Consider the following 15,031-nt stretch of genomic DNA (forward strand, 5'->3'; position numbering starts at 1 on the left):
GCTTTATTTCTGGGTTTAGCGTAAAAGTACAGGCTTCCCACTGGGAATGCAAAGTCCGAAAATTTTGCAGTTGTGACCCAAAAAAAACAACTATTTTCAACTCCCACCAGCCCCCACCCCACCCATTCTTGGGGTTTAAAATCACCCCCTATGTGTCCTCCTTGCAACTTGCTTTTCCACCTATCCTTGTATCATCAGCAAATCTGGCCACAATACATTCTGTTCCTTCATCCAAGTCATTGACATATATTGTAAATAGTTAAGGCCCCAGCACTGATCCCTGCGGCACCACATTAGTTACAAATTGCCATTTTGAAAATGACGCTTTTATCCTGACTCTTTGTTTTCTGTTAGTTAGCCAATCCTCTATCCATGCCAGTATATTATCCCCAACACCATGAGCTCTTATCTTGTGCAGTAATCTTTTATGTGGCACCTTATCGAATGCCTTTTGGAAATCCAAATATACTGCATCCATTGGTTCCCCTTTATCCACCCTGCCCGTTACTTCCTCAAAAAACTCTAATAAATTTGTCAGACACGATTTCTCCATCATAAAACCATGTTGACTCTCCATGATTGTATTAAGAGTCTCCAAATGTCCTGATACTGCTTCCTTAATAATGGATTCTAACATTTTCCTAATGACAGATGTTAGGCTAACTGGTCTATAGTTACCTGCTTTCTCACTCCCTTCTTGAACAGGGGTGTTATGTTTGCGGTTTTCCAATCTGCTGGAACCTTTCGAGAATCTAGTGAATTCTGGAAGTTTACAACCAATGCATCCACTATCTCTGTAGTCACTTCCTTTAAGACCCTCAGATGCAAGCCATCAGGTCCAGGGGACTTGTCAGCCTTTAGACCCATTAATTTACCTAGTACTTTTTCTCTAGTGATAGTGATTGTTTTAGTTCCTCCCTCCCCTTTGTCCCTTGATTTTCTACTATTATTGGTATGTTATTAGTCTCTTCTACAGTGAAGACAGATACAAAATATCTGTTCAATTCCTCTGCCATTTCCTTGTTTTCCATTATTATTTCCCCAGTCTCATCCTCTAAGGGACCAATGTTTACTTTAGCTAACCTCTTCCTTTTTATATACTTGTAGAAGTTTTTGCTGTCAGTTTTTATGTTTCTTGCTAGTTTACTCTCATGATTTATTTTCTCCTTCTATTATTCTTTTAGTCATCCTTTGCTGGTTTTTAAAGTTTTCCCAATCTTCGGGCTTACCAGTAATCTTTGCCATATTGTATGCTTTTTCTTTTAACCTGATCCATCCTTGACTTCCTTAGTTAGCCATGGTTGGTTCATCCTTTTTGTGGAGTCTTTCCTCCTCACAGGGATATATTTTTGTTGCGAGTCATAAAATATCTTTTTAATGTTTGCCACTGCTTATCCACCATCATACCATCTAATCTGTTTAACCAGTCCACTTTAGCCAATTCTGCCCTCATTCCTTTGTAATTGCCCTTATTTAAGTTTAATACAATAGTTTCAGACTGAAGATCCTCACTCTCAAACTGGATGTGAAATCCTATCATGTTATGATCATTGCTTCCCAAGGGATCCTTTACTTTGAGATCATTAATTAATCCTATTTCATTACCAATTACCAGATCCAGAGTACCATAGAGGGTGTTGTTGTAAGGTGTGAGTTGAGGCAGATGAGAGGGATAACATAGCAATTACATAGAATTGCACAGAAATTACAACATGGGAATGAATAAGAACATAAGAACATAAGAAATTGGAGCAGGAGTAGGCCAATCGGCCCCTCGAGCCTGCTCCGCCATTCAATAAGATCATGGCTGATCTGATCCCAACCACAAATCTAAAGAACACAAGAAGTCGGAGCAGGACCCGGCCACATAGCCCCTGGGCCCTCTCCGCCACCCACAGGGCATTGACCGATCCGAACTCAGCTTCATGTCCACTTTCCTGCCCGCTCCCCATAACCCCTAATTCCCTTTACTTCTAGGAAACTGTCTATTTCTGTTTTAAATTTATCTAATGATGTAGCTTCCACAGCTTCCTGGGGCAGCAAATTCCACAGACCTACCACCCTCTGAGTGAAGAAGTTTCTCCTCATCTCAGTTTTGAAAGAGCAGCCCCTTATTCTAAGATTATGCCCCCTAGTTCTAGTTTCACCCATCTTTGGGAACATCCTTTACTGCATCCACCCGATCAAGACCCTTCACAATCTTATATGTTTCAATAAGATCGCCTCTCATTCTTCTGAACTCCAATGAGTAGAGTCCCAATCTACTCAACCTCTCCTCATATGTCCGCCCCCTCATCCCCGGGATTAACCGAGTGAACCTTCTTTGTACTGCCTCGAGAGCAAGTATGTCTTTTCTTAAGTATGGAGACCAAAACTGTATGCAGTATTCCAGGTGCGGTCTCACCAATACCTTATATAACTGCAGCAATACCTCCTTGTTTTTATATTCTATCCCCCTAGCAATAAAAGCCAACATTCCGTTTGCTTTCTTGATCACCTGCTGCACCTGCATACCAACTTTTTGATTTTCTTGCACTAGGACCCCCAGATCCCTTTGTACTGCAGTACTTTCCAGTCTCTCGCCATTAAGAAAATAACTTGCTCTCTGATTTTTCCTGCCAAAGTGCATAACCTCACATTTTCCAATATTATATTGCATCTGCCAAATCTCCGCCCACTCACCCAGCCTGTCTATATCCCCTTGCAGGTTTTTTATGTCCTCCTCACTCTCTACTTTCCCTCCCATCTTTGTATCATCTGCAAATTTTGATATGTTGCACTCGGTCCCCTCCTCCAAATCGTTAATATAGATTGTAAAGAGTTGGGGACCCAGCACCGACCCCTGTGGAACACCACTGGTTACTGGTTGCCAGTCCGAAAATGAACCATTTATCCCAACTCTCTGCTTCCTGTTTGATAACCAATCCTCCACCCATGCCAGAATATTACCCCCAATCCCGTGATTTTTTATCTTAAGTAATAATCTTGCCTTCTGGAAGTCTAAATACACTACGTCCACTGGTTCCCCTTTATCCACCCTATACGTTATATCCTCGAAGAACTCAAGCAAATTTGTCAGACATGACTTCCCCTTCATAAAGCCATGCTGACTTTGTCCTATTAAATTATGCTTATCTAAATGTTCCGTTACTGTCTCCTTAATAATAGACTCCAAAATTTTACCCACCACAGATGTTAAGCTAACTGGCCTATAATTTCCAGCCTTCTGCCTACTACCCTTTTTAAATAACGGTGTTACATTAGCAGTTTTCCAATCTGCCGGGACCTCTCCTGAGTCCAGGGAATTTTGGAAAACTATCACCAAAGCATCCACAATCCCTACTGCCACTTCCCTCAAGACCCTAGGATGGAAGCCATCAGGTCCAGGGGATTTATCCGCCTTGAGTCCCATTATTTTACTGAGTACCATCTCTTGAGTGATTTTAATCGTATTTAGCTCCTCCCCCCCGAGAGTCCCCTGTTTGTCCAGTGTTGGGATATTCTTAGTGTCCTCTACTGTAAAGACTGAAACAAAATATTTGTTCAGCATTTTTGCCATCTCCATGTTTCCCACCATTAATTTCCCGGTCTCATCCTCTAAGGGACCTATGTTTGCCTTAGCCACCCTTTTTCTTTTTATATAACTATAGAAACTCTTGCTATCTGTTTTTATATTTTTTGCTAATTTCTTTTCATAATCTAACTTCCCTTTCTTAATCAATCCTTTAGTTACTTTTTGCTGTCTTTTGAAGAATTCCCAATCTTCTATCCTCCCACTAAGTTTGGCTACCTTATATGTCCTTGTTTTTAGTCGGATACTATCCTTGATTTCTTTACTTAGCCACGGGTGGCTGTCATTTCTTTTACACCCTTTTTTCCTCAGTGGAATATATTTATTTTGAAAGTTGTAAAATAACTCCCTAAATGAACACCACTGCTCATGTACCGTCTTACCCTTTAATCTATTTTCCCAGTCCACTTTAATCAATTCCGCTCTCATACCATCATAGTCTCCTTTATTCAAGCTCAGTACGCTTGTTTGAGAATCAACCTTCTCACCCTCTAATTGGATATGGAATTCAACCATGTTGTGGTCGCTCGTTCCAAGGGGATCCTTAACTAGGACATTATTAATTAATCCTGACTCATTACACAGGACCAGGTCCAAGGTTGCCTGTCCCCTTGTAGGATCAGTTACATACTGCTCAAGAAATTCATCCCTGATGCACTCAATGAACTCGTCCTCAAGGCTGCTCTGCCCAATTTGATTTGTCCAGTTAATATGATAATTAAAATCCCCCATAATTATGGCTGTTCCCTTATTACATGCCCCGACTATCTCCTGATTAATACTTCTTCCAGCAGAGTTGCAACTATTAGGAGGCCTATATACTACGCCCACTAATGTTTTTTTTCCCTTATTATTCCTTATCTCCACCCAAACTGTTTCATTATCTTGATGCTTTGTCCCAATATCATTTCTCTGTATTACAGTGATTCCTTCCTTTATTAACATAGCCACCCCACCTCCCCTTCCTTCCTGCCTGTCCTTCCTGATTGTTAAATACCCTGGCATATTTAATTCCCAGTCGTTGTCACCCTGCAGCCATGTTTCTGTAATGGCCACAAGATCATACCCATACGTAGTTATTTGTGCCGTTAACTCGTCCATTTTATTACGAATGCTACGTGCATTCAGATAAAGAACTTTCAAATCTGTTTTGTGACGCTTAGTTCCTGCTTTTTCCTTTTTTAACACTTTACCTATTACTCCATACCTTCTGTCCCTTCCTGTTACGCTTTCCTCTCTCTCCCTGCTCAGGTTCCCAACCCCCTGCCACTTTAGTTTAAAGTGACCAAATCAGTTATTATTGATGTTTGGTGTTTATCCTCAACCCAGTGGTCCTAATGCCATGTGCCACTCTGTTCCCATATCTCTTTATTCCTTCTTCTTTCAACCGCCTATCTAATCTATTCTTAAATGTTGACAAGTTTCAATCACTAATTCTGCCAGTGCATGCCACAGCCTCACGGCATTCTGTCAAAAAGGTTTGTTCTGCTCAGTCCTAAATTTCTTTGAGGTGATCTCTTGCTGTTTGCCAAAGTTTTAAGCAGCCTGAAATTGGAGACTTAGAATTATAATTACTTTGTTGCTTCTGCATCTCAGACAGATGCAAAAGCCCTATTGCATGGGCAAAGACACAATGGGGGGAAATTCAACCTTGTTTCACCTGATTTTTGGTCAAAAAATTAAAGTTGGAGGGATGAATTTCAGCTGACGATCTCTCGCACCTGATCTCCCCAGGAAATGCACCGGCTGCCCAACTGAACGCTGGCGACTTCTAAGTATGCCTGAGACAGGAGTTAGGTTTCTTAAATATGCATATCGAGGTCCTAATGACAGTTTTAGGACCTCGATACAAAACTGGTGAGCAAATGGGCAGAGCATGTACTGCACATGCTCAGTCCAGATGTTCCCAGGTCTTCAGCAGCCTAACCAGCAGTTCTTAAAGGGGCTGCTGGAGGCCACCACAAAATGGTTTCATTTCTGTGAAGCCAGGAGGAGCAGGAGTGCTCCTTCTGCCTCCACAAAAATACTGCAGGTTGCAACCGGCCCGGGCTCTTCACTCACCTCTACTTCACCTCCCAGGACCTAACTGTGACAGACACGACTTCGACTGGTGAGCTGTATTGCATTACCCGATTAACATCAGCGGCTCACCGGTTTCACGCAGATGAGGCCCAATTTCAAACAGGTCGATGCCTTCGGGTGTGTGTTCGCATTGCGCCACCCATTTAATGCCAGAAACCAGTGACTATTCCAATGCCCTCCTGCCTAGCTTCTCATCTTCCACCTCCATAAACTTAAGATCATCCAAAACTTTGCTGCCCGTATCCTAACTTGCGCCAAGTTCAGTTCACCCATCACCCCAGTGCTCACTGCCCTACATTGTCTTCTGGTCCCTCAATGCCTCCATTTTAAAATTCTCATCTTTGTTATCAAATCCCTCCACAGCCTCGCCCTTCCTTATCTCTGTAAACTCCTCCAGCCGTACAACCCCCCCTGAGATCTTTGCACTCCTCCAATTCTGGCCTCTTGCGCAGCCCTGATTTTCATCGCTCCACCATTGGCGGCTATGCCTTCAGTTGCCTTGGCTCTAAGCTCTGGAATTCCCTCCCAAAGCCTTTATAAATTTTTATAAATTCTATAAACTTCTATAAATTTCTCTCCTCCTTTAAAACGTTCCTTAAAACCTACCTCTTTGACTGAGCTTTTGGTCACCTGCCCTAATATCTCCTTATGTGGCTCGGTGATAACGCTCCTGTGAAGCGCCGACTTTTTACAATGTTAAAGGCGCTATATAAATGCAAGTTGTTGCTGAGTTGAATTTCTTTCCCAATGGGCCAAATGGCCTTGTTCTGTGCTGTAAACTTCTATAGTTCAAAGAAGCTGCAGTAAATCCAGCCCATAAAACCCCAGTAAACCAGAAAGCAAGGTCCCACAAACAACAATGAGATAATGACCAGATATTCTGCTTATTTTAATGATGCTGTTTGAGGGATAAATATTGGCCAGGACACCGATGAGAACGCCCCTACTCTTCTTCGAATAGTGCCTTGCGATCTTTTACATCCACCTGAGGGGGCAGGCGGGGCCTTGGTTTAGCGTTTCATCTAAAAGACGGAACCTCTGACAGTGCAGCAGAGTAATCGATGTAAAATATACTGTGTATGAACTTGATGACAATAATAATTTGTTTCTTCGGTTTAACTAGAATCAAAATCAATAAAAATTAAAACAGAATTATACTTTAAAATTCTTCTTTTTAGTACAATATGTCAAAGAGCGCTGAAAGGAATAGTATGACCGGTCATATTTACACTGTTTGATGAACTACAAGATATAAATACTGATACATTCACAATGAACTTGCTTTTGCAAAACCCAGAATCAAAACTATTAATGCTCTGGTTATTAATGCACTATGAGTGTATGGAAACAAAACTAAATTGCATTTATTTTCATAAATAGGATTCTACAGTATAATAGTAACTAGAAAATACATTGAATATTAGAATTGTGTTAAATAAATGGATTTGCATTTAACAGGCATTTTCTGGAATGAGGTTGACTGCATTCCTAAAGAATGCCTGCATTTCATGCAAAATGATGATGGATGTCCTTATTGCCCTCTTTATTCTTTCATGAACTTCTCCAAAGGCAATACTGTGCTTTGTAAATAAGATCTGTTGTTAGATGCAGCAATGCACCATTTTCTTGGAGATGAAAACTAGTTTTGGCTGAACATCAATGCAAAAATACTATGAAGTCAGGTTTAGAGTGCTCGTGTAGTCTGTTGGATCTCCTGGACACTTTCTTAACTTAATACTTAGCCTTTTAAAATTTTTGAAGGAAAAAAAAACAAACTGTGCCATCTGCTAACATTAAGAAATAACCACCAGAGAATCAAAGCTCTTTGCCTGCGTATAAAGCATGCATGCAAAGTGCTCTCTCCTGGTGACTAGGGCACAGGCAGGAACTGTGCTCTTGCCAGGTGTGCTTCACACTCTGCAGCTATTGGTCTCACGGCAGCAGTGAGGTATAGTTGCAATGTTAGCGAACTAACATACACAGCTAACCAGCGATTGCTTTACTTCACACCCACTGTTTAAACTCACAAACCTGTGTATAATGCACAGTCACTTTCTTTGTCACTATTATCTCTGGAGTCACCGTTACCTCTAGAGTCCCCCAAGGACCAATCCTTGGCCCCCTCCTATTTCTCATCTACAAGCTGCCCGTTTGGAACATCATCCAAAAACACGACGTCAGTTTCCACATGTACACTGATGACACCCAGCTCTACCTCACCATCACCTCCCTCGGCCTCTCCACTGTCTGTGATTTGTCACACTGCTTGTCCAACATCCAGTACTGGATGAGCAAAAATTTCCTCCAACTAAATATTGGGAAAACCGAAGCCATTGGTCTTCGGTCCCTGCCACAAACTCCTTTCCCTTGCCACTGTCTGAGGCTGAACCAGACCGTTTGCAACCTTGGCATCCTATTTGACCCTGAGCTTCCGACCACATTTCTGCTCCATCACCAAGACCGCCTACTTCCACCTCCGTAACATTGCGCATCTCCTCCCCTGCCTCAGCTCATTTGCTGCTGAAACTCTCATCCATGCCTTTGTTATCTCTACACTTGACTATTCCAATGCTCTCCTGGCCGACTTCCCATCTTCCACCCTCCATAAACTTGAGCTCATCCAAAACCCTAACTCGCACCATGTCCCATTCACTCATCACCCATGTGCTCGCTGTCCTAAATTGGCTCCCGGTCCGGGAACGCCTTGATTTTAAAAATTCTCATCCTTGTTTTCAAATCCCTCCATGGCCTCGCCAATTCTTGCCTTTAGTGCATCCCTGATTTTAATCATGCCACCACTGGCGGCCGTGCCTTCAGCTGCCAGGCCCTAAGCTCTGGAATTCCCTCCCTAACCCTCTCCACCTCTCTACCTCTCTCTCCTCCTTTAAGACAATCCTTAAAACCTAACTCTTTGACCAAGCTTTTGGTCACCTTTACTAATTTCTCCATATGTGGCTTGGTGTCAAATTTTGTTTGATAATTGCTCCTATGTCCTTTCTTCCGCTGTCACATCACTTTCAACACATTTCAAGTTTGGGAAATCTGTCTTTCAGGTGAAGCTTGTAAACTGCTGGACTGAATATCTTAAATAAGATTTAAAAAGCAAGTGATGTGAAAATACTGGGGAAACGGTACCTACCATACTCTAATTACATCACAAGGAACATTAAACTCCAAACTGTAGAACCATACTAAACCAATTGTTCTTCATTATCACAAATGTTTATCTGCATTGTTCTTTTCCACTCCTAAAAATATCCATTGAAAAAAGGACAAAATATATAGTTTACTGTTCCTTTCAAATATTTCTGTCAATATTTCACTGTCAATCAATCATGCAAGCTGTAACTTTGCTATAAAGGAAATTTATTACGATGCAAAATATTGCTGTTTTCTATTGATGTCTGTCAGTGAAGTTTATCAAAGTTGTCGTACTTGTTCCGCCAAGTAGATGCCAAAATTTTACTGACAGGTCAAAGAAATTAGTACATCACAATTCTGGGAAGGGTTGAATAATTTGCTATCATCACACTTTGTCATGTCAATAATCCTCTGACCTATTCCACCAATATCTTCATATCTAGTATTGGGGAGAATCATGGCAATTGGGAATTAATGGGGCAAATATCTGTTGAAATATCCCAAAGGTTATGGACTTATCATGGTCAGTACTGAATCCATCTATGGAAGCTCGAAAGATAATTCCCCCCACCCCCACTTGCTATATAATCATTTTTTATAGGACAATTGCAGGGAAACCAAAGAAAATCAACACAACACATTCAATAAAATTTGAAATCGGAAGGAAAAAGATGGCTAATCCTGAAGTATTACGTGTGCAAATATATTTATATTGTACATCTTAATATCTAGTGAGGACACTTAAATACCAACAGTAACAAAAATAAACTTAAGACAGAATGGAAAGGACAATACAGTATTTATAAGGTACTGTCATCTAACATATGCCAGAGGGAATATTGTTTGAAAGCAGTGGCGTTTTACAGCAATGAATTCTTCACAAACTTCAGTAGACATCAGCATCACCACAGGGAAGAATTTTATCAAAGAAATATTTATAGTCATGTTGAAAAAGTAAAAATAGCATCAAGTCAAAATTCATATATTTATGAATAAAACTTGGACACAGTTATAGATTCGGATAAATACTTGAAGGGAAAAAATTTGCTATGGGGAAAGGGCAGGGGAGTGGGACTGATTGGATAGCTCTTTCAAAGAGCTGGCACAGGCATGATGGGCTGAATGGCCTCCTTCTATTCTGTATCATTCTATGATTCTATGACTCTATTATTGAAATGTGTTTGTGTTGCTTTTCTTTAGATTCCCAACAAATTGTCCAATAAAATGTGTTTACATAAGTGGGAAAAATCTTCTCTTTGGAGCTTCCATAGACGGATTCACCACTGACCTTGATCAATGTATAATCATTTCTTCTATGGGTCATTTCAACAGATATTAGCATCATTAAAACTCAATCTAAAAATGTCACATTAGGAATAAAAGAACATCTCACTATCACGTAAACCATCTCGGATACCCTTTCTCATTCTCTCTCAGACACACATTGGTGCTTGAACTATTGGCACAAACATAACACCGCTGAGGTTAAATATCAAGAGCAAGTATTCTGCCCGCTCGTTCTATACAATCACTTCAACTTTGGATCACTCGGTCCTATAATTGGATAATCTCACTGATCCAGTTGAAATCAACAGGCACATTCCTACAGGCTCTAAACAGACACCTACAGCTGGACTGTGGCTATGGAATGATTCCCAGACACTACCTCTGTAGTACAAATATAGGGGTAAAGTTTCGGCTGGATTGCACTGGTTTTATCAGCACAATCCACCCGAACCAACGTAAAATGTTGTGGAAAATCACGGAAAATCAAGCGCAATTTACGTCAGGTGTAAATCTTCGCTCCTGATACCGGCCCCACAAAATTGGCCACGTCCCCAAATCGAAATAATCAGGATGACGAGTTTCCACCAACTGCGCCCGTTTGTGGCCATTCAAGGAGGGTCTTCAAATTAAGCTCATTTTCTTAGGGGCACAGCCACTAGTTGGCACGTTTTTACACAATAAAAATTATTTACTGTACTAAGAAGTTTACTAGTGTACACCAATAAAAGGAGTAAATGATTCAGTATAGTTTGTTAAAGTCATTTTCAGTGATTTAAAATCAGATTACTCACAGGTAGAGGACTGCACACCCTTATTAAAAATGCTTATTTTTTGTGATAAACTCATTTTCAGCTGTATTAATAAAACTGCACTGGTTACCACTCTTAAGTACATCAAGGAATATTTTTTATTGCAAAGAAAATAAAATAAATGATTACGCTGTTTTAAACTGCTGGTTCATGGAAGATTTTACGTTTGTGATTATGCAAATACATTTTAGCGAAATGCAAACTGTAACCTAACCAGTGCAACTTTTGGACACAAATTGCACCTAAAGCGGAAACTCTACCCTATAATCTTAATGAATCGCTCTGCGGATAACTCAGTGAAAGGATAAATCCCCCAAACTAATTATTTCATAGGTAATGGGTTCTGTTTCACCATCATAGTGAGTTAATACATCTTGACCGTGGTGTGAGGTCAGGTCTAATGTAGCCAATTGTAAAAATCGATCTCTTCACAAGAATGTAAAATCAATGCCACAATTAGAAGGGGAAAATACATCGAAGGAAGAATGACAGCGAAGGTAAAAAGCCAATAAAACTGCTTCTACTTTTCACTCTAATTGTGAAACAATCCCCTTTGGTACAAACGTTTTTATGTCTCGATTAGCCTGGGTTTAGCAGCAACCCACACTTGATGTACAGTTTAGAGCAAAGTAGATATGGGAAATGTGCACGTTAAAAAATGGAAAACATCAGCAACGCGACCCTCCCGTCCGAGCTGGAGACACAGTTAACAAGAGTATCTGCCCATCGATTTAAGTTTCGTTAAACAGAACATAACCATCAAAGTGACGATTTCGATCTGTTCGCTGCTAAGATTTCAGGGAATAATCTGTCTTTGACGGGTGGTCTCTGAATGTAAATAAGCACATCTAGTTTCTCATAATGAAGAACCTGGGAAACACATTTTACCAAATAAAAAACTAACAATAATTAGCTGCATCAATCTGATCAAACAAAAATGCAAGTTTTTAAAATATAAACTAACACTTAAAATAGGAAATATGTTTATAAAGAGGATATGACTTTTCACACAAAATAAAGCGCTGGACTCACCGGCGTTCCTCAATTTCTTGTTCCTGTAAACTGACAAGATGACGAGTACATTCCCCAAGATATCGATCACGATGGTAAATATGAGCATCCCCGCCAGGGTGCTTGCCACCCAAGGTGGGCGATCGAGAGTGGACGGCTCAGGTACCCGACTAGAACTGTTTAAACAGCTTACATTTATATTCATTTTCGTCGGATTTGACTTGGTTCCAGATAATTTAGATTCCAAGGAGGAAAATAATCAAACTATTCGATCCGAAACCAGTCCAGTTACATTTTATAATTGGTCACCAGTGGTGAAATTGGCCAAAGTAATGTACATCGGGATCCATAATGGTTAAAGTTGTATTTTATTTTTAACTACAGGGATCAAACTTTTTTTGAACCTGCTAATCTGTCGGACTCAGGACGTTTATATCATCGGGTCTCCCCATCACATTGCTAGTTTGTGGCAATCCAGCCTGAGCGGCCCCTCTTTCATCATGTGATACAGGTTTGCATTGAGCAGTGTAAAGACACCGCCCCTGTGTGGTAGAGCGACGAGCTGATCAGGGCTTTGATTCGTTATGATGTGGAGATGCCGGTGATGGACTGGGGTTGACAATTGTAAACAATTTTACAACACCAAGTTATAGTCCAACAATTTTATTTTAAATTCACAAGCTTTCGGAGGCTTCCTCCTTCCTCAGGTGAATGTTGTGGAAATGAAATCCTCGAAATGAAATCGCATTTATAATTCACAGAACAATGCTTGGTGATTACAGACAGTTTTTTCAACTGCCCGTTGCCAAGGCAATCAGTGTGCAGACAGACAGGTGTTACCCACAAGGTCTCCGAATATACAAATCACCAAAAAAAAACAGAGATATTGAGGTAGAAACATAGAAAAGACAGCAACTGACCCGTTATATTAAAAACAGATAACATTTGTTCGCTGGTGGGGTAACGTGTAGCGTGACATGAACCCAAGATCCCGGTTGAGGCCGTCCTCATGGGTGCGGAACTTGGCTATCAATTTCTGCTCGACAATTTTGCGTTGTGTGTCTCGAAGGCCGCCTTGGAGTATGCTTACCCGAAGGTCGGTGGCTGAATGTCCATGACTGCTGAAGTGTTCCCCGACTGGGAGGGAACCCTCCTGTTTGGTGATTGTTGCGTGGTGTCCGTTCATCCGTTGTCGCAGTGTCTGCATGGTCTCGCCAATGTACCATGCTCTGGGGCATCCTTTCCTCTTCTGGCGCCAGAAGAGGAAAGGATGCCCCAGAGCATGGTACATTGGCGAGACCATGCAGACACTGCGACAACGGATGAACGGACACCGCGCAACAATCACCAAACAGGAGGGTTCCCTCCCAGTCGGGGAACACTTCAGCAGTCAAGGACATTCAGCCACCGACCTTCGGGTAAGCATACTCCAAGGCGGCCTTCGAGACACACGACAACGCAAAATTGTCGAGCAGAAATTGATAGCCAAGTTCCGCACCCATGAGGACGGCCTCAACCGGGATCTTGGGTTCATGTCACGCTACACGTTACCCCACCAGCGAACAAATGTTATCTGTTTTTAATATAACGGGTCAGTTGCTGTCTTTTCTATGTTTCTACCTCAATATCTCTGTTTTTTTTTGGTGATTTGTATATTCGGAGACCTTGTGGGTAACACCTGTCTGTCTGCACACTGATTGCCTTGGCAACGGGCAGTTGAAAAAACTGTCTGTAATCACCAAGCATTGTTCTGTGAATTATAAATGCGATTTCATTTCGAGGATTTCATTTCCACAACATTCAGCTGAGGAAGGAGGAAGCCTCCGAAAGCTTGTGAATTTAAAATAAAATTGCTGGACTATAACTTGGTGTTGTAAAATTGTTTACAATTGATTCGTTATCACACTGGATGATTCAAAGGCAGCAGCCGAGCATTACTCCAGCCTGTACCGCCTTCTTTATCCATTCATTCATTCATTGAATTGGCTCGACTGTTCATTCATACATACACATGCATGCATCCATACGGTTATTCCATTGCCGCTCGTTCAATCTTGTCCATTAGTTTCTATCTATTTAAATACCTCATTACTTTATTCGATTAAACATTCACATGTTCATTTTTTTTCTCGAACGAGTTGTCAGTGTTTACAGACTTTTTTGAAGATTCCATCAGTACTTGGAGTTACTGAATCACAAAAAGAAATACAAAAAAATGCTGTTTTTTTTGTCTGGGTTGTTCTTGCATGCAAATATAGATAGCAACAAAACAAAGCACTAAATATCTTTACAGCTATTGCTTGGGAGGATTTTTTTTGCAGGAGTCACTTGGTTAATTCTTCTGTTCATTATGCGCGACTCATAAAATGATAGAAAACGTGAGGTCAGATTGAGTGATAAATTATGCCTTTTTTATTAGTGACCTGTGTATAATGGCCCGGAGTTTCCTCTTGATTTACGGTCAGATACACACGTGATCTGGGCACAAACGAATTACATGGCTTAAAAAAAGCTGAAAATTGGGTGCAAGTGACTTACGCATATAAGTACAATAAACCAAAGTATCCGCAATCTTTTAAGTGCGTCCAGTGAACCCTGCATCCAAAACAAGTCCCCATCCACAAAATTGGCCACTCCCCCAGCACCAAAACGCGAGTTTCCTCCAATTGCACTTGTTGGGGAGGGAGGGGGGAGAGTTCATTACATTGCGCCGACCGGTGGGCACCGCAGGGGCTGCAGTGCATCCTCGATCCTTACAATAAAATTATTATTTGACATTTATTTTTGTTTTTTTTGATTTGCTGCACATAAAACACATCCTAACACCCCCCCCTCCTTATAAAGGGGGGGCCTAAAACACACACAAAAAAACATTGTGCCCAGGTTCTCAGGCACACCTGGTCACAGGAATCACCACATACCAGTTGACCAGGAGTAAATTGAAGCCTCCAGCTTCTCCTGTGCCACAGAAATCCAATTCACAAGCTACTTTTTGAAAAGTCCTGAAGGATAGCTCATTTGTTGGCTGCACCACTGCTCTTTCTAATGTAGGAGGAGGGAGAAGAGAGGTCAAGGCCCAAAAAGTTAAGTGCCACAGTTGGAGACTGCACCCTACTTGCAGGTACCCAGC

At 41.2% G+C, this 15,031-nt stretch overlaps 1 protein-coding gene across 1 annotated transcript in view; it reads right to left on the reverse strand.

The window, feature by feature from the left end:
• LOC137323296 (melatonin receptor type 1A-like) overlaps positions 1–12,371 on the reverse strand; it is an 83,421-nt gene extending 71,050 nt beyond the window's left edge. The window contains exon 1 of the mRNA XM_067986792.1: positions 11,923–12,371. Within this exon, the coding sequence (XP_067842893.1) occupies positions 11,923–12,106 (184 nt within the window). The 5' untranslated portion in view covers positions 12,107–12,371. The remainder of the gene's footprint in view (positions 1–11,922) is intronic.
• Between the last annotated feature and the right edge of the window lie 2,660 nt (positions 12,372–15,031).

The sequence above is a fragment of the Heptranchias perlo genome, chromosome 1 (assembly GCF_035084215.1).
Source record: "Heptranchias perlo isolate sHepPer1 chromosome 1, sHepPer1.hap1, whole genome shotgun sequence".
Classification (NCBI taxonomy): domain Eukaryota; kingdom Metazoa; phylum Chordata; class Chondrichthyes; order Hexanchiformes; family Hexanchidae; genus Heptranchias; species Heptranchias perlo.